Source organism: Symphodus melops, assembly GCF_947650265.1.
Source record: "Symphodus melops genome assembly, chromosome: 23".
In the NCBI taxonomy this organism is placed as follows: Eukaryota; Metazoa; Chordata; class Actinopteri; order Labriformes; family Labridae; genus Symphodus; species Symphodus melops.
In genome coordinates, this window is record NC_136713.1 from 11,326,027 (window position 1) to 11,346,913 (window position 20,887).

The window sequence follows — 20,887 nt, forward strand, 5'->3', positions numbered from 1 at the left end:
ATGTTTCTGTATATTTGATTATTTATAAGCTTGTGTAAGTCTTTCAAAATAAAGGCGCAAAACAGGAGCAAACGCTCAATGTGACAGTAAAAAACAGCATCACTGCGATCTGGCAAGTGTTTTTATTGGTTCAGACGTTTTGAGCGTCTCAAGTGAAACAGAGTCCAGTTTTCTTGAGCTTTTTTTAAACAGTGAAAAAAAAAAACAATACTGTGCATGTTTGTTTGAGAGTTCAGGGGCCTGACAGAATCCCAAGGTGGTGAGTTCAGGAGGTTTTCACATTAGCGTCTGAGAGCTGCCTGAGGTTTTTCATTTTTGCACCCTTTGTAGTCATGGACAGTATCCTGTCGTTCTTGCATGTCTATTTTTTTTTTATTACGTCTTTTGAGCGAGAGTTCCTCCCTGCGTTGTGGTGCAGGTTCAGCCTTGCTTGTCGTTCGACCTCCGGTCAGTCAGGCACAAAAACCGAGGTCTGCGTCAGTCAAGTCTGTGTTACAGTAAGACAAACGTCACACAACCTTTTCAGCGACAGCCACACGTCAAGCCCCAAGCGTCTTCAAACTATAAATAGAGGCTTTAGGTTTGAATAAAGTTTAGTGGAATATATATATCTAAAAAATTAAAACTATTCCTCATCGTCAAGTATATTAGAAAGTCCTTGCAGTCTTGCGATAGCAGCGCTGTGAGTCGGTGCGTTGGTGAAAACAGTCCCCACAAACAAAGGCGTTCCTCTCAGGATGTGGTGAATGACCGTGCAGGAGCCCGACGCTTGGATGTGGAAGCCTAAATGTCTCAGCTCTTCTTCTGTTTGCAGGCTGCTCTGATTTGATGGCGAGGCGAAGAACTGTAGAGGGAGGGAGAAAAAAAGAAAAAAAAGAAAAAAGATCACTTTATGATCGGATGGAAGCACCGAAAAAAGGAAGCATGTGCAACTTATTTTTTTTTTTAACCGTTAGACGTCGCCATTGAGCTCCAGAATGAGCAAAAAAATAAATAATTTCCGCCCTCATGTTCTCGAAAAAGAGGTTTAACGAAAGCAGCCTGCGTTGTTGTGTTAGCATGCTAAAGTTAGCACGTAGCTTCTGAGAGATGCTCGGGTAGTATTCAATATTCTTTCTTCACATGTATCCGCTCATAGCTGCAGATTCACTGGGTAAGATTTTATTTCTACTACTGTAGTGTTCTGGTTTCTATTTGTTGTAGTCCAAAAGAGGGAGAAATACAAAATGGATACCAGACGACTTTGCACACCATAAATCGTCCATCTGAAGATAAACCTCCACATTATTTCACATTAAATAAAGATTTCTAATCCTTCATGGGTTTCACCTTTAGATGTTTCATAAACGGGAGCCGTCGGTGTCAAGAACGGGAATATTTCTCGGTCTTCAACGCTACAGAGACTTTCTACAAACAGAAGAGGGACTCACAGCTTCTCCTGTCGTCGGGTCGATGAAGTCGGCCCAGTATCCCGCGGTCCACAGAGCGAAGCACATTTCCTTTGCGCCGTTCACAAACTGCCATAAGGAGGAGACGCCGTCAGTGAGCAGCCGTTTGAACGACACGGGGAAAAAATAATAATGTGTATGTGTGTGGGGCTCACTTTGTTTAGTAGCTTGTCTCGGTCCTGCTCCTCGGCCTCCTCGCACCGGCTGCTCTTTTGGGTCACCGTCACCACCGTGATGGAGGACGTGGGCGCCGAAGGGAACATCTGCTCCAGATCTGAAACGACCAACACCGACTCTGAAGACGACAGAAACGCCGACGCGCGACAGCAGAGATCAGCCTTCACTCACCTTTCTTTAACAGCTCGGGACAGGAGTTTATCGAGCAGTTTGTGCTCGTTTGATTAAAATACTGTTCAGCCTTGTGGACCCTGGTGGATATAGGACCAAGTTTTCCCTGAAAGCGAGGAAACAAACGGATCAAAGAGAGAAGCTCTGCGTGCCGGGATATAAATCAGGACATTTCAAACATACGTGGAATTCATGAACGAACTGGGCGAGTATGAACTGCTGTCTCTCCGCGCTGCACGGGGCCGTCAGCACATCCGGCACTGTCCTGTGGACCGGCGTCTTCTTTTGGTCGGCCACGCCCTCCAGGTGACAGTCGAAGCCGGCGTTGCCCGGCAACTGAAAGCGCTGGTCCTGAGGCCCGAACGGTCCCATGCTCTCATCGGGCCACACGGTCCTCGGCCCTGAGGGAGGGGGAATTGGACAAGGATGCTTTTTTTTTTTTTTTTTTTTACTACCTTCAATTCAGTATGTTGCCATGGTTACTGCATTACATTGTCTTTAGGTGTGTTTTTGAAAAAGAAAGCCTAAAAATACAGGAAGCAAGACACAACTTGAAAGGTTTCAGATATTGATGAAAGTCACAGCCAGGACAGTCGGGTCACAAACACCCGGTGGTTCGCTCGTGCTCGCTCACAGTGTAGACACAAGCAGATGAGGTCAACACAGTGTGCGCTTCTCGGGGCTATGAGCGCAGGACGATTGGATGTTGTGTTTGCAAAGACACCTTTCCTGGGTTATTTACTTTTATGCTCAATAAGTTTCAGTCCAATGCTAATGCTAACTGCGCAGGTTTAACCTGTAATTATGTTTACTCTTAGTCACATAGGGGCTGCTAAATCTTGTATGGGGGATTATTGTATACAGAGGGGAGGGGGGACAGCGGGTGTGTATTGTAACTAATGTCTTGTGTCCTGCCTGTCTGTATACTGCTACTGGATGCCTTGAATTTCCCTCGGGATCAATAAAGTATCTATCTATCTATCTATCTATCTATCTATCTATCTATCTATCTATCTATCCATCCATCCATCCATCCATCCATCTACTCCTTGACTCACCTGAGTCGGCGTGTGAAACACTTATGTACGGCTCATCTGAGCTCGCGGCGGAGAAGGTTCTGGTTCTCCCCACGCGGAGAGCGACTAATGCTTGGTGTCCAGCAGTCTGAGAAAGGACCATCCTGCCCCGACCACACAGCACCTGCATTCAAGAGAGGCATTTATCAACAACCAGCAACTCCATTAAGTCCAGCAGGTCCAGCGTTTGATTACTCCTCGGCACAGAGGAGAGTAAACCTGCAGCTGTGTGGGACTTTAACACCCTATTTCCACCGGAGGGGTAGAAGTTTACCCCTAAGAAGAAAAGAAAAAAAGACCCTGCGAGGGCTTATGTGCTTACTAAGGGTCCAGGGACTTTTGATAATAGTGCATGAAGCCTCTACTGAAGCTGAATGGCTCTGATTGGAAATGCACAACCTTTTAATTATGGGGGCTTTTGGTTGAAAATGGGCTTTAGTCAAAGTGTGCCTCATGGGGAAACGTGCAGTTTAATCTGATGTTGAATTAGTGATAAAAGTGATAAAAAAAAACAACAACACCAAAACAAGTTTTATAACTCATCATTTATCCATTTTCGTTCCACAAATGTGAAGTTCTTAAATGAAATTAACTGAGACACATGTTTTTAATCTACAAACACACGAGGTTCAGGTAGGTTTTTAAGGTGTTTTAAGACTTACACTGCTGGACATTGTGCTTCTTCTTCTTCTTCTACTCACTAAAATCTGTTGGATACGAAACAAACAATGAAACACGAGAGGGAAACAACAATGTCAAAACATCCAAGCTAACCTATAAGGTCAGCTGACATCTTGTTATGACACGTTCTCTTATGAAATCTTTTTTATTTGAAAAAACGACCTCAAACAGATTAAACAACAGAGTGAAAAAAGAACTCGGCTATAATCTTTATCAGGATAAAATGTTATGAGATGACATTATGAAAAGTACATGTTGTTCTCACCTGCCAACTTGCACGTCCGCTAGCTTTTAACATCGACGGGAAGTGACGAGGGACATACTGAGCATGCGCAGTTAAGTTACAGTTACGTCAGCAAGCGATTGGTCTACTTTTTGAAAATATGAAGATACTTCAAGACTTTATAATTCTATCTGTGGATTTATTTGTGCTTTACATCAATTGGGACACAACGATGTTTTAACACAGCAGCGTTTGAGGCAATGCCGCACGTGCTGCACATCAGTATCCCTGTCCCTGCTGTTCCATTTTCAACCACAAGGTGGCAGCAGAACAGCATTTATAAACAGGACTGTGGCCCTGCAGTTCTGGCCCTATCTGACTGTTTCTTGGCCTCAGAACACACTTTATTACTTTTAAACTTTAACTTATTGATTATCATCATGTTGACTTAGATGCTATATTATTTCTTATTTATTATGTACTGGCCTGTCAGAAACAAATAAAGTCGCCTTTGTCGTCTTCTTCATTCTGTTAAGTAATATATATATAAAAATGTTTTTTAAAAAAAGAAAATAAAGATATAAGAAATTCTTAATGAACATGTTCAAGGGTAAAAACTTGCTTATTAACAAGTGAGTACCAGCAAGATGATCAATTATTTTAGGCTACATGCGGTAAGTGTTTTTACTTACATTTAAGAAAAAACTCACATCCGTTTTAAGGCTGTCAAAAGTTGGTTCAAAACAACAGCTAATTAATACCACGTTTGGTGGGTGATTTCTCAGTTGCATTAATTAGGGGCCCAATTAAAGTCAGAAAAAGTCTCCAAATGTCATGTAAACTAAGCTAGAAGGTGACCCTTTGGGTAAATACGACAATAAAGGAAAATGCATGAATAAAACTTTCATTAAAGCCCTTAAAACTCTTGTTATCTTTTTTAACTTTAGCTTGCCCAACCTCTAAATAATATCAAGAATGAAAAGACTCACTGTGTTTGAAGGAGGTATTTTCCCAAGTGGGGAAACTATGGAGAAATACTACACATGCTCAGCAAAATCCCCTGCCTCGATCAATAAAGTTTATACACTAATAGAGGAATTGTCCTCTATAGAAAAATCTCATTTCCTGTCAGAAGTTGAGGTGGACAAGGACAGCTTGTGAAGTACATTTTGCTTGCATAGACACATCTCTTTAGCTGACTTGGACTAAATGATTGACGCTTTTTCTGAGCTGACAGGATATGCACTGGTGAGTTTACCCTGGGAACAACATGCCTCCCTCACTGTGGGCAGCTGCAGCATCGTTTTTTAGATGTGTGGTGATGAGGCATGTGGAGCTGCACGGAGCTTGGCTGTTAGTACGTCTCCCACAGGATCATTTGTAACAGCAACACTGCATCCAACAAAGAAGTGATGTAACACACAGATGCACAAGCACACACACACAAATGCATGCACCAGCACCTGAAAGCAGCCACCACTTCAGGCTCCCTCGGTGTCGTTGTGTGGAGGTGAAGAGCAGAGAATTGAAGAAATGGCTGAATCAAGATAAGATAACTTATGTGGTGATTCGGTCCTCCCAGTTTTGTAGTGAGATGTGCACACATGCACACATTTCAAGCTTTCACTGTTTTGTAAACACGAGGTGCTGACTTCACATTTCATTTTTGTCCAAACAACATTACAAATCAAAAGATAAGAGTTGACAGGATTTACAACAGAAACGAAAGGTTAATTTTCAAGACTGTTAATTTTCAAGACTGGAGCTTGTAAATATTTAGCATAATTGCTTTGCTAATAATTTATTAATCTTTAAGATATGTTAAAATTAATAAGATATGTTAATGAAATAGTTATAAATGCAATATTTAATTCTGTCAATGTTACTCTGACCCCTAGCGTTTAAAACTAGTACTGCAGCCCAAATTCATTTGAAGCAGCTGATAACATTATATTTTGATTTAATTGAGTGGATATGTCATATATGGCTACTTTAAATGTGTTGCAATCTCAGAACTGATCAGCCTACAGTGTAGCTAGCAGTTATCTGAATTATTCAAAGTGGATTTTTGAGCCTAGGCTTCAATTACTCACTGGTCATTTTTACCAGTCTGACTATCTTCAGTCACAATAATCAACTCTGCAAATCTTTGATAAAAGACGGCTACCCTGCAGCAGTGTTTACAAGCATTAAAAACTACTGTAAAGAAATATTTAATGTTGTTGCTGATGATCTGGTTTACTTTTTTAAGGTCACATGGAGGCATTTGTATCATATCAGTCTGTATCATAATAAGCTTCAAACTCCTCACAGGAGCTTTAACTTATGATAAACCACAATTTAACAAATGGGTAAATTTATCTATTTTTACAAAAGATGCAATTATCTGTTCATTTGTGACTGTGATCAGAAAGAAACCAACATGGACATACTATTATCCAGAGTAAAATAACAATAACAGGCTTGAGTTGTTTCAGTGACAGTTCTCCCTGAGCGCCAGTCACTGGTTTTTGTGAGTGGACTTGTTAAGTGCAGCGAGGCCTTGAGACCTCCAAACAAAGCCATGAGTCAGTCCAGGTCTTTTTTTTATTGCTTTGCTGTCAGGTCACGCCAGCTCTTCTCTGGAATCAGCACTTTTCTATTGCCAATTCATCCAAACTACATTTCCATCGAACACATTTTGAGCTACCGACTGTGAAAACACAGTGTTAACTGCACCCACTCCCTGAGTAATGGCACTGTAAGCACCACTAAAGAATTTCCCATTTCCTCAACATGTTGCAGAAGATACACCTTTGAGGCTTTGGTCATTTTTCACCATCTCCAAGCATCCTCTCACAGCAGGAGGATATTCCTTTTGAACCGGGGCCAGACACGGCATATAAAGAACGACACGCAATTGGTGGACGATTACTTGATTACTTACTTTGATTACTTTTGAGGTTGTAGCTCTAACCGAACACCCATCAGCACAGAGTTTTTTATGACAGAGAACATTTTTATACAAAACTGAAATCTAGGCTTGCAAAATTAGCTGAATCGGATTTCTGCCTGCGACACAATTCGACAGATCAAGAGCCATGAATTAGCTTAGCATTGCAAATAGTAAACAGCCAGTGTGGTTATGTGTGGTTGAAAAAATAAAATTGAAGGTACTTATAACCCTGGTTTGTGTGGGACTAGTTCTTGGCAAGGGGGGGCAGGGACTTTCTGAAATCTGAAGTAAGTGCTGAAAACAAACTTTTATATACAGAACGACAAACGTTCAGGTCAAAACACGAAATACGACTTGTTATTTTGTGAGATTTTAAGGGTGTTGGATGGATAAAACCAGTCCCCCTACCTTCAGTTTATAGCTAAGCTAAGCTCAAGCCAGATGTTGAGTGTTAACGCCTCCAGGAAGTCTTCATGAATAAATGATCTCTATTTTGATCAACATTGATGGATTCAGCATTATTTTGTTTCCCTTGTGTTTTCATTTACTGACCTGAAATGAGTTTAAACAGCTGTAATATACAAAGAGAAAACATGTTTGTTTACTATTTGTTTGATTATGATTCTGTTTCTTGGTATGTGTTTAATGTTTTAGGACAAAAAAAAGAAACTCTACTGGAGCTCTTCCACTGACAGGAAACTACTCCGAGGCAAAGTTTGGACAAGTCGTTTTCCTCAGAAGACTAGAAACTGTCAGTTCAGAGTATTTCCCAGGAGCCCGAGATTTTCTGTCAGACTTATTAATGAGAAAGAACGATAGAGAAAAATTCTTAAAACTGCAAGAACTATGACACACACTGAACTTTTTGTTATGCTATCAGAGGTGGATTTTGAGTTATGGCAAAATGGATGAAACCTTCACGAAATACAGAAGCTTTTAGTTCAAGGAAGAGAATTTAGCATTTTAATAGTCACCTCGCAAGGTCTCCAGCTCTCAATTACTATTAAATGGACTCATGAGGTTGTTATTGTGGCTTTTCTGTCAAGAACATTTAATCTATTACATCTCTGCTGTCATTAACGATCCTCTACTGCACTGAATCATTTGTGACAAGACCACATCTCCAGAGTGTGAATCCTTGAAAGACTGTAATTTCTGCAGGTTCTGACCCTATGAATGGATTATATTAACGAGGTCGATCCATAAAATATGAAACATGACACCAATTTTCTTACCTGTGCCTGCTTTCCTGCTTGACCTGACTTTGAGAACGTGGTCGCAGTGGGCATGAATGCAAAATGCATGAGCAGCCCCTTCCAAACATGCACAATGATGTGAACGCAGAATAACAGCACATACACGGCGCTTCATCATTAGCGAGTGTAAACCCCAGGCTCGCACATGGGATTTAATTGAACAGTTCAGCACTACTGACAACGCTCGGAGCATTTTGGAATGCATTTTGACAAATAGGCGGCAGGTGCAAGTGGAGGACGGAACATTTTAGGGTAATATTTCCAGAAACTTGCACAGACGCTCAAGCAATTGCAAATACACAGCTGCAGAGATAAACTTTGGTTTAATAGTCTTGAGAAGCTGGCTTCAACAAAATGCCTGCTAATGAATATTTGTGAAACATTACAATGATGACAAAGAGTATTAAGCTCGGCAATCATCGCAAGCTTTAGGCAAAGCATTCTCACATTGCATTCAGATGGATTCAGACAGGCCATGCAGACAGCAGGAAGAAGGAAAACACCCCATTTATATGTTTGGGATGTACAGTTGTTCCTTCTTTGCGTGTGTGTGTGTGTTTGCATTATTTGTAAATCTAAAAACACCTCATATGTACCGACAGCCCTCTAACATTTGGTTGCATTTTTCTGTCGCTCTCATGATATTTAGTCGGTACGTTGTTCGACATCTGAGATAAGAGTTTAATTTAGGCGGACCGACTAGCTTGAACCAATGCTAATTAAGTTGCTTCTAGGTTGTATGGTGGTGGGTGCAAAAATGAAGGACAGGAGGTTTGCTAGCACAGGGACAGTGTCACTGTTCAATATCTGGACAGGAACAAAACACAAGTTAGCCTAAAGCTAGCTTTCCATGGTTGGCTAATAAAGCAAAATAGAGGAGGTCAATGTGATATGTTAGCATAGCTAGCTTGTTTGCGCTGTGCAATACATTTTAAGGTGAAATGAAATTGAAAATGATGTAAATTATTGCCACTCTTACACTTATGTACAAAGAGTGACATAAACAGATAGACCAACTACACCAACATGTGATCCTTAATACCCAGGCTTCAACATCGCCTAAGATACTCTATTTCTAATAACTTTTGTCGTATTTTAACAACATGTATTCTCTACTTCCGATACTACAAGTGACTGACACCCGATCAGTCCAACTTCTTGAGTAGTTGACTCTCAATGAACTCCATTTAGCCTGTCACACCCCTCAGCTCTCCAGGAAGTTATACTGATGTACTATTGGCTTAACTTTGCCCTCCAAAACACAGGAAGCTTCAAGTGTAACAGAATATAACCATCTTGGTACCTGCACCTGATGCTCATTTGTCAAGGTCTGCTCAAAAAACGCTGAGAGCGATGTCAGTGCTCCTGAACTGTGCAATTAGGCCTTTTCCCAGTTGTGCGCCTGGGGGCTGCAGCCGCTAATGAGATAGCAGTGTGTGTGTGTGTCTGCTGTTGCACCGGGCTCATATACTGATGTATATGTATGGAGGGCCTGGAGGTCTGGCTGCACCAGTAGCAACCCTTGTCTGGTGACTAGTGGTAGTTTAGGCTGATTATTATAATACAACAATCTCTGCAACACCCTGATCACTATGTGCTCAGTTTTACTTTGTTCGGTCACACCAATGTCACACCTGAAACTACTTGTTTATGCCTAAAAGGATTCATTAACATTCAAGTAGTAATTATGAGGAAGATAATGACTACACTTAGCAATATGAGGCCATTCAAGCATGTGTCAACGTGATCATTTATGCCATTTTACATATCTTTACATAGCATGAATGCCTGCAGAGATAAAGATGCATTAAGTGGTCTAACAGCATCCTGACTTCAATGATACGTTTCAACTGGATTTCAGAGGGATATCTGAACTGGATCAGCTTCAGAAGATGGAAGTAACAGCTCAAAATAGAAATGTGACTGATTGTCTATTTGTGACCCGTCTGCTTGGAGATAAAATACAGACAGGGAAAGCCTTTTGTTTGCACTCCCCTTCAATTGGTTGTCCCTTGTTAGGTTTTTAAATATATCTGAATGAATCTATTATGTAACACGTATGGAGTTATTACAGTAAATATTTATGATATAAGGAACTAATCAGATTACAATTCAGTGTCAAGGAAGAAATGATATGGTGTAAAATCAAAGCTGAAAAAAAAACAACAACTGGTGACCACAATTATTGAAGAGAAAACTCTACAGAGCTTCTTCACACCACAATGTGAATGTAAGAAATACAGATTTTTTTTTTCTTTACAGCAGTCATGGGTTATAAGGTCGGCTCACGCCTTTGGTCAGAAGAGCTGCGAGCTAACACTTTGAAGGTCAGCCAGGAAAAGAGGCGAAATATACAGTCAGTCTGTTTTGAATTACTTCAAGGTTTGAGGTTACAAGAGCTGGCTTCTCTCTTATCTTTCTTGCCTTTTAACCAGGACTGGATGTAACATTTTTACATGGAAAAGATGTTAATAAGTCCCGCCTACTGACATTAAACTCAGCCAATGACACAACTTTTGCCTCTGGAAATTCAAAGCTTGTAAGAAATGTTTGTATAACGTTCACTTTACTCTCATGTACGTCTGTAGGATGTGTTTGTGTGTGTTTGTGTGTGTGTGTGTGTGTCGCAGCTCATCATTTTTCAGGGACCAGAGGTTGTGTGACATTTCTGAAGGCACGTAAAACCTTGCCACTGTCTCACAGCACTGTCTGTTCAGATTACAGAGGCGACGTGTGTGCTGCCGACAGGGAGAGCTGTCTGAATGTGAGTAAAAATAACCAACTTCTGTCATGTCTGATACACTGGAAAATGGAAAAAGACAACATGACTTCAGTTAGCATTAAGAGTACCAGCTCATGTTAAATTGTGTGTGTGTGTGTGTATTAAGGTCCTTAAATGTAGGGAAACAGCTTGAATAGTAATGAAGAGATTATCAACAATTTGACAGTGATGGTATGTCTTCATACTTAACAGCTTCTGAAGCAGTCTAAAATAGCAATGGACGAACAGATAATGCGACAGAGGCTTTATTTTTTATGAATACTGGTGGATGCCAACATATTTGTAAGGTCATGTCATGTTTGTCTGTTTGTTCAGGGGACATTAATCTTTGAGACGTCATAAAATTAAGTCATAATGTTTCTTTTTTCTAAATACAGACAATTATTTTTCAACATTTTGTTTTTCTTTTCGTGATAATTTGTGGTCAAAATGGGTCATGACGTTCTTAATGCATGGCAGATTTTATCACCTTTTTTTTAGGAAGAGAAAGTTTTTGAAAATGAAAATTTCTACTTTACTCAAAACCCAACAAAAACAAATATTACAAATATCAGTGAAATGTTTAAAAAAATATGACATTCAGAATATGTGTTTCTTATTTGCCTGATTGAATGACTATTCTTAAAAGTATTATTATTTTATTTATTGGTCATTTGGGATTTTTACAACTGTAAAAGGTCGACCTTATGCTGATGATATCATGACATACCCTTTAATTAACAACGCCAGCCTTTTTGCTTGAATCGACGTTTTGCTCAGATCCGATTCTTTTTTCGTTTGTTGCATGGCTGTTCACATTTCTTTGTTCACGTGGCCTGTATTAGCTTCCTGTGTAAACTGGACACCACCCTGAACTAACCCGTCTGGGCAAAAAGAAAAACAACAGACCGAAACACGCAGCTCTGCATATCTATAAAACAAAATGACCACACAGCAGTTCGCTGAATTAGCTGCTTTGTGTTAGCAGCGTTTTGTCTCACGATTGCGCTGCCATTAATTATCTCTGATAAGGAGTTGTTTGTCGGCTCTTATTGCTCATTTACAGCATCAGGGTATGCACAGAAATACAGGTAGAGACGGCTCATGAGAATCTGCTCATCTTCTATAAAAGGAAACCACTTATATCCTCACTGTGCTGCTTTATTATGTCATAAACTTCACATATTTTACTCTCCTCTTCTCTCTCTCTTCTCGCATCGTCCCATAGCCCAATAATAAAAATGTACTGGAGTCCCCCCCCCCCCCCCCCCCCCCCCCCCCCCCCACATCTTCATTTACGAGGAACACGCCTGGAATGCATGAACTCAGTATTCCCGTACTGGAACGATGTGAAAAATGATTAAAAATGCATTTTTTACAAGACACAGCAGAGAAACATTAAATTAGTCATGCATGAGTCCAAATCTGATTTGAAGCCTTATTCTCAATATTAGATGTTGCTTTCTTGATGTCAAGTAAAATAGTTTGGGTTTTGTGTGCTGAAGCTCATCAGCCTTTGGATTATACTGGTTCGCATGGATGTATTGTTTCCTTGCAACAGTCTGCTCCCATTTTCTCCACCAAAGACCCTGTGAGGAAACTCTCTCCCACCTCAGGCTGAATGACACATAACGGCATTGTGATGACTGCGTTGTGTACAGAGGGTGTGGACGGGGCTTGGGAACGCCAAAGCCAATAATGCCCTTATAACCTGTGCTTTCAGTTTCAATCCAAAACAGCAGAGGATCATGGTCCTTGTCACGTCTGGAAGAGTGGCATCAGAGTGTGGAAAAAAACAGGCGGTCCTGTGACTCTGATTTAATTTGATAGAGGAGATGAGTTTTCACACCCAACAAAAAAAAAAAAAACTAATGCGTCAACTAATCCCAGTAAACAATTCTGCTTTTGGATAAAAATCCTCATGGAAAAATAAATCCTTGATAGACTGAATCAATACAATGACGTTACAGGATGGTGGATTTTATGGTAGATTCAGTTGGTTCATACACATCTGAGTTAAACAAGCGAACAGTGTGGATCTTAATGTGTATTGATGTGTTCATGACAGCTGTCTCTTTGGTTTTGTGACCTGCGATGTTGATCCCACCTACCTGAGCCACATGCTCAGAACCCACGGGGCTTTAAGTCAATAGAGAAAATGTATAAAATATTTGCTTGATGAACAAACGCCTGCAAAACATCATGTTCTTTAAGGTAACCCTGCCACTGATATGTCAGTATCCGCTAAACAGAAATGTATCTGCGACACACATTTACAATCACACCAACCAGGCCTCGGCGCAGAAACAATTAAACGTGTGAATCAGCCCAAAGACAACTGCCTGACATCGTTAAACAGGAAGACAGATAATGTTAGCGGACAGCTGGAGGTGCTCCAACGAGTTCATCACACTCCAGGCACCTCAGGGCTGATTTAACTCTTCACGGTTGGGTTACACACAACCAGCATGATACTGCGCCGAGGGGCGAAGCACCTCTGAGAAAACAGACAGTGAGCACATTGGGGAAGACGTCATTCCCAAAAGGTCGGGCACCCAACAGTTTACTAAATATGTTGGTGATAGTAGTTCAAATGAAGGTAAAAGGGCGAGCAAGAGTACTTCAAGTTCAACCGCATGAAAGGGAGGGGGAGAGAAAATCGCACGCAATGCTCGTTCAAGCTAACTCAATTACGGCGAAAATCAAAAATGGCAGTGATTCAAATCAAATAAAGTAGTTTGCATCTCATACGCAAACTACTTTGAATGTGTTGCGCTAGTCTTTCCACCTGCACCTGCAGAGGCAACATGCTAACACAGAGCTAGCAACGGAGGACCTGTAACGGCGCTCAAGACGACACCAACCGAGCAGAAGAGGCTTGATTTTCAACAACAACAACAACAACAGGACTCGACAGAAGAAGAGATAAAGTCTTTTATTATCTCTTTTTTTATTTAGAAGCAGAAAAGAGAGGTCCTTACCTAGAATAAGGATTAATGCTGATTTGGGCGTATGTACAGTTTAGCTTTATAGTTATCCAAAAGTAAATGTGACCATTTACTTTTATCAGGGGGGTAATAATTAGCTTCAATATAATAAATTGTGATGCAAGCTTAAAACACCCCAACATCAGTCGGAGTTGAATCAAAGAGGTCCAACCTTAATCTTGGTAGTTGCAACAATCCCCTCCGAGCACTCCTCTGTTTGCTGCCCTGTAATCTTCTAACCTTTGCTCTGCAGCATCATTAAATAAAAGCCTTGTGACATATCGAAGTGTGCACATGTCCTTTCCTCTTGTAATGACTCAGTGTGTATACCAGAACCCCGCCACAGTTCACTGGCTCTTTGTGCTTTCCGGTCTGCAGGGAGGGTTATTGTGCCGAGCGTTGAAGCGTGGCCATATTGCGTACAGCTATTGCTGGCTTCGTCTCCTGGCTCTGTGCCCGTGTACAGTGCAGGAATGTGTATGTGTGTGGCGTGCCAGGCTAAGGTGAGGGCGCTGACCTCTCTCAATCAGACAGCTGCAATGATCCGACGAGCGCTGACCTAATTTTAGCGGGGTATCTCCAATCCGCTCACGTTACCGTCAACAAACCTGCGCGCCGTTTAAATTCCCTGCAGCTGTGAGTCATGACAGGTGCAGGGAAATCTGTTGTAGGTGGGGCCAGGACGGTGCGTCAGGTGGTGGTTGTTTGGAGTCTTTGGAGAACGCTTTGTTGTTGGATAAACACAATAACAGCAAAGAGTGTTTTACTTAAAGCTCCTCAAAGGAACTTTCAGATTGTATTTACTTAAGAATCAGGTGCTACTTTTTAAAATTTTTTTTATCTCTTTGCAGATCCTGTTCTGCAAAGTATTTAAAAAAAAACAAAAAAACTTCCTGCTTCCTCTAAAGGCCCTGACACACCGAGGAGATCGTCGACCATTCATCCTCGTTGGACTGTCAGCGAGTGGTCATTTTTCTGCCGATTCGACATTTCAAAACGGCGTCGGATGATTATTCTAAATTGATTCACTTTGTTATTATATATTCAAACAAATCAAAGCACCGTATCCTTTTATACCTTTTATCCTCTGGCTCGATTGCGTGGTCCCTTACAGTAACTGATGTCATAGACATGTTTCGTTTGTCGTCATCATTGTAAAACAAAAACCAATCAGGTCAAAATGTGAATTTAAAATTCCTAAAATCAATATGTGAAATTACATGTGCATTCATTACATTATGTTAATGTACAGTAATACCATGCAGGGACTTCATGAAGGGCTCCATTCCTTTGGCAGCTAATGAAGAATGAAAAGAGATGTATTCTGTTATTGATTGACCGGTCATTTCAAAAGGTCAAAATAATCCATCTGCACCAAGAGTCACAATGAATGAATTTGAATAAATAGAAGTGCATGCATTTAGCTTACTGGTGGAAAGATGGATGTTATCCAATAAAAACCAACTGTGCAACAAGAAATTCCTTATTTTTTAAAATGTTTCCTTTAAAAACACGGGGTCAACCAATGCCCCCTAACTGGAGCGTCATTTGGGACCAGTCCATCCCCTCACTTCTCCCACTAGATTACGGGCCATTGATTCACACAGTGCACCTTGAGGTCAAAAATTGACTGTTTGCCCAATCAATTGCCACCTCGCTGCAATCACTGTGCCAATCAATAAGCCTACCTGCTCTAATCCTCCAACAGCTTCCTCTCAACATGTAACCCAGCATCTATACACTGCAATCTCACCAGCAGCCACAACTCATAACGCAGCTCAAATGAATTATAGGATCTCCTCAAGCGGAGTTTAAAAACCGATACCTCAGAGGACAGAAGCTACATTTGTGAAAAACAGGAGATGGTGATTGTTGTCGTCCTTTTTGAGCACTAAAAGCCCCGTTCCCACCAAGCGGTCCGGTATGGATCAGTACAGTTTGGTACGGTAAAGCCTGATCCTTCTGCTTTGTACAAAAGTGAAGCCAAAATATCCCAGAAAAGGACGCATATGTATTCCACTTCCCAAATCACGTGCAGAAGGGTTATTGATGCCACGCCCCTTCCGCTGACCAAAGCAGGAATTTAACTTGCAGATAAAACGTCAACAGTTGGGTACAGACTAGTCCACCATTTCTGACTGAATTATGGAGCATATTATCTTAAATGAACCCTGTTATAAAACCACAGCTGAAAGTGAAGGATCTTGTGCTGTTTTCAAAAACGATCGCATTTTGATTGTTTAAATAAAAATAAAAAAAAAATTTAAAAAAAGAGAGAGAGAGAGAACATGGTCGGTTTGGGGAACGAGCAAACTAGCCGTAAAAATCATACAGTGATTGGATTTTGTAAGTGTTCTTCTGTGAAGCAGAAGCACCACAGCAATAACCCTTTTTCACGACAGTAAAACAAACAGTAAAACAATAATTTTGTGGAAATCCACCCCGTGACAGAGAGTAGCATGCTCTAAACCCCCCCCGACGTGCACTCACGATGTGGCAGCTGGGCAGGATGAAGGAGGTAAATAGGTTTTGACAGCACATTACAAAGCCCCTCGGCTGGGTGGCAGCACTACGTATGAAAGGATGGTGAAGGACACGGAGCGCACATACTGACACATTCACATCCCAAGTCAAGAAGCAGACACAGGTGAAAGTAAAACATGATTATTTCTTCTTTTTTTAAAACCCTGCATGTTAGCAATTTCAAGTTTTTGAGCTCGCTACATCAAATCTAAAACACCTGCTTGTGTTGGTGTTATTCTAAGCGAATGGTTTCCCATCTTTTTCCATTTGAGTTTGCCACTTCTTGTATCCAAGAAAAGCTGCCTCTCCCCAGAACCGCCGAGACAAAAAGTGATACCTTATGTCAAAAATTAACAATTTAATTAGTTTTCTTGATTAGCATCATTAAGTGATTCTCTTCTGTTGAACGCCCCAGAGTAAAAGGCTGAAACACAACTCTTCTTACCAAATGATTTTTATATTGTCAGGATATAGGGGGGGGAGTGGGAGACAGGTGCAGACCCAGGGGTTTCCTAAAGTTATCCAAGGAGGATAACCACAAAAACTGTACGTGATTGAAGAGGGAGGGGGGGGGGGGGGACCTCAATAATCTCCCGAAAATGATGAACAAGCAGATTGACTCGAAACTAAATTGTCCAGGAGGCGTTAACACTCCCACATCCACACACTGGACCCGAACTGTTTCTGAACACACAGATAAGAAGCGACACCGCAGGGAGAACCTCTCACTATCCCTGTGTGTGTGTCCTCACATATACACACCAGTCAGTGTGTTAGCATGCTCTCAGTTGTGAAGATAAATTTGTGACAACCTCAAGCGAAGCGTTCCACCCAATAAAAACCAGGCGAGAAACCGATGTCCTCAGCCAGTTGTCACACTGCTCATGTAACTTTTTGGAAGAAATTATAAAACTGAGTTAATTTGTCGAAAAAAGTGTTTTATCGCAACATTAACCCTTTATAAGGCAAGGGACTATTTTTTTGGTAATTTCAACAAACATTACATATGGCCACCCTGCTGCACCTCAGTAAGGTGGAGAAGCATGTGATCCTCACTCAGCCAATCAGAAGAGATCACACTATGTCACTGATCACCTGCTATTTGAACCAAATATGGTTCAATATGTTTATTACACTAAACATTTTTGAAAAATGTTTTCACAGAAATAAAGTTCTGTGATGTCCCTGAATAACACTGCGAGGTCGAATTTCGAATTTCGAAGTATTTCAATGAGTGCCCTGTAAAGGGTTAAATGCTGCTACTAAATATTCAACCAGCAAGTCAGCTCGTCTTTACAACAGTTTCCACATTCATCCATTTTGCTGAAACCTGTACAACACACCTATGAAAGACGTTTGTCCTCTCCCCATTCACTCTGTAGACTATTGCTTGATCAAGGTCACACCGATCTCATCTGCTGCTCAGGGCAAATTAAGTCAACCGTCTGGATGTGTAGGCATGTGTGCCATCTATTATGTCCCGCTCCGAGGGGCCTTGAACGACTGTCGGTGTGAACGCTGCTCCTCCGTCTTCAATAGAGTCGCTCAGAACAGACCAGGATTCAGCTTCTTCTTTTCTTTTTTTTCCTTTCCAGGGAAAAATACTCTATACCCTTTACCTCTGCACACACACACACACACACAAACACACACAAACGTAACCCTCTATTGCTTATTCATACGCTCACACAGGCGAGCAAACACACTGAATGAGGGTCAAGGGCAGGTGGGACCTCGGAGAGACATTGTTGACGGCCTCTCCAAAACAAGCACAGACGCTCGGGAGGGAGAGAGAGAGAGCAGTAAATGAAAGAAAGCTATCAGTACAAGCAGCTGTATTGGTTGTGACAAGGTAGTGATGGGATATAGAAAAGCCCTGCCATCAGCAGTTCTGCGCCAGCAGGTAATGGACAAATAACACAAATTCGCTTCCTCGCTGATGCACTCACTACGACACTTTGATTCCTGGGAGAGTGCTTTCCTTTGTCGCATCACAAAGCAACAAGGCTTGCTGGGAGACGCAGTCCCGTCTGGTCACACCCAGCAGATAAACTTCCGCCTTTGTCTTTCTTGCTGTTGCATGTTTATTTTTTTTTCTTTTCTCGCTGAGCACCCAAAATGGAAATAAAACTTGTAATTTCAGGTTCAGCTTTTTTTTTTACCACCGACGAACACAAAACCAGCCTTGATATAAAACAGCTCGGATTCATCCCCCCACAGACAGATGGAGGTGAAGCGCCTTTTTCCGATTCGCAGCAACCAGCCGCGCTTCACTCAATTACCCAGTGGCATTCTGGTGACCTTGCACAAGATAGTAATGACCCCGCCGTCCCGCCGAGCTCTTCTTTTTTTTTTTTTTTTTACATTTTTTCTGCCTTTTCTCTTTTTCTTTCTTCTTCTAGGGGACAGCTAGTCCTCCATCACAGCACGAGCTGATTGATGCCTTCGACGCCTGACCTCATGTTGGACAAGGATGACAGCAAAATCCATTCACAAGTCTCTATTTCAATCACATTTTCTGTTTCGGCGGTGAATCGATTAAATTCGAAGCAAATGGTATTTTTTCCTGTTAAATATTTAGAAACCCAACACACAGACTATGTGTGCTCTCACTGTGAATCTAAAAAAAAAAAAAAATCTGATGTTGGATAATAATGATAAAAAAACGTTTTTTAAAAGCTGTCAAAAAACATCCTGGAAACAATCCGTCAACTTCAACAGAGGCGTCCATGCTAAATCTGTGCCATCACGCAAACCCCATTTGATCCAATTTCACAGTCGAACTGGAAGTAGAGAGTAAAAAAGGATCATATGCACATGGTTGCTAGGATGCATCTAAGCACACTAGACGCATTATGCTCATCATATTTTGCTGCTGACTGTGTATCATCACATAAAAGGTACCTTGCTAAACATTCTCTTATCATTCAGAGCATTGCTTGAGAGCGGAGCTATGGCAACAGAGGAAGTCAAATATTATGTCTTGACAAGCTCCGAGCGGTAATAAGATTAGCTAACGTGCAAAGTAAATCACATTTTCTGCATTTCATTGTTTTCTCATTAAAACAATCTGCTGTTGCTCTGTTTGAGATGAAACCGCGTCCCGCTTCAAAGGGGGAGAAACTACGCCGCTTTCACTGAACGTCTCCGACAGAAAAGGGAGGGGGGGGACTTGACCTTTCACGCGTGTCCTTGATCATGACGAGTGCGGCCTCGTGCGTGCGTGCGTGCGTGCTGGTGGAGGAGAAGAACCGGTGGGGGAGTCGGGGAGCACGCGTGCAACGGGTTCAAAGGATCTGCGATCTGAAGCTGCGACAAACAACGGGCACATGTTCATCCTCACATTCTGCATCCGAGAGAGGAAAGAGAGGACGCTTATATAACATCTCGAGGTGCAGGATCAGACACTCTGCAGTCGTAGCACCTGAAATGATGCTTTATTATTCATTATTGGTTGACTTTGAGACAGTTGTGGTGTCACACTCCCACCACCTGTGCTTCAAAATAGAATCACATCATTAATTAGGACGAACGTTAGACATAAAAAGGGCATTCAAAGGCACATATTCCACCTTCATCTAATAAAGAACCAGGAAATGATCAGAGGTGGACACGGGCAAAGTAAAGTTGTGAAATTATTTTAAAGTGATGCCTGAGGGTTAACAAGGGAGAAAAAAACACCTTATTCTTACGACTGATTGGCAGAATTGATCAAAGACGTTTTATTCAAACATACACTGTGTGGATGAAAAGTAATAATATAAAAAGAAAGTGGTGATTTTATATTTGATAATTGGCTGGAGGGGTCCCCACCAGAGGTCGAGGCTATATCGGGGTCTTTGGCACGGCAGCAGCCGTCTTTAGAGGCGTTTGGTGAATTACATAAATCTTAAAGTTACACACATCTGTAATGAAAATCTGCAAATAATCAACACTATTTGATATATCTGGGCTGTTTTCTCTGTAGCAGCGCTCTGGAAGTTCCTTTATGTAGGTCAAGCAGCACTTCACAATAAAAGCGCCCGGGGTAGGAGCAGCCATTATGGCTCTTTACTCAATAAGCTCTCTCGGCGGTGAGCTTTTGCTCAGGTTGTCCGTGATGCGTCCTAACATGTAAGAACAGGGTTTGTGTCACAACAAAAAGACAATGAATGGGAGTTTAAGGTTTTTCGGTAATTGTTTTTACGAATGAACATCCTCGTTAAAACTTTCGTAAAAAATATAAATTCTGTAGAGGCTCTGATTAAAGGCAAAGTAAGAAAAATGAGTTTAGCTTCACACTTCCTGGCAGAAATTAGTGGGAGAAGAATGATGCCACAATCATATAAGTACTGAGAGCACAAAGCCAGAGCTAACACTCGCCTAGCTTAGCTTAGCATTAAGACTAGATATCTAGAGTTTTGTATGCCAACGCAAGATTTCATAACATGTGGCGGTGGTATTTACTTCACTTTTACACAACGCAAGGATTCAGAGGCTTGCTGTCCATATTAATATACACTGGATGGGTGGATAGATAGATAGATAGATAGATCTACCTAACGCTGGCATCAGCTGCTCCGCAAACTCTGCATAAAGATACTTAAATCAACATAATGTGACTTTCTCATCTATACATAAATGCTTATGAATACAAGTTGTTCACAGGG

The 20,887-nt window shown here is 41.4% G+C and overlaps 1 protein-coding gene across 1 annotated transcript; it reads right to left on the reverse strand.

Moving 5' to 3' along the window:
* Positions 1 to 103: 103 nt before the first annotated feature.
* On the reverse strand, positions 104 to 4,025 carry mmadhca (metabolism of cobalamin associated Da). The gene is made up of 8 exons (XM_079336377.1): positions 3,819 to 4,025; positions 3,535 to 3,579; positions 2,855 to 2,996; positions 1,980 to 2,197; positions 1,797 to 1,902; positions 1,604 to 1,722; positions 1,431 to 1,517; positions 104 to 844 (listed from the first exon to the last, which is right to left on the reverse strand). The coding sequence occupies exons 1-8, from the start codon at positions 3,849 to 3,851 to the stop codon at positions 626 to 628; spliced, it is 969 nt and encodes a 322-aa protein (XP_079192503.1). The 5' UTR covers positions 3,852 to 4,025; the 3' UTR covers positions 104 to 625.
* Positions 4,026 to 20,887: the final 16,862 nt, after the last annotated feature.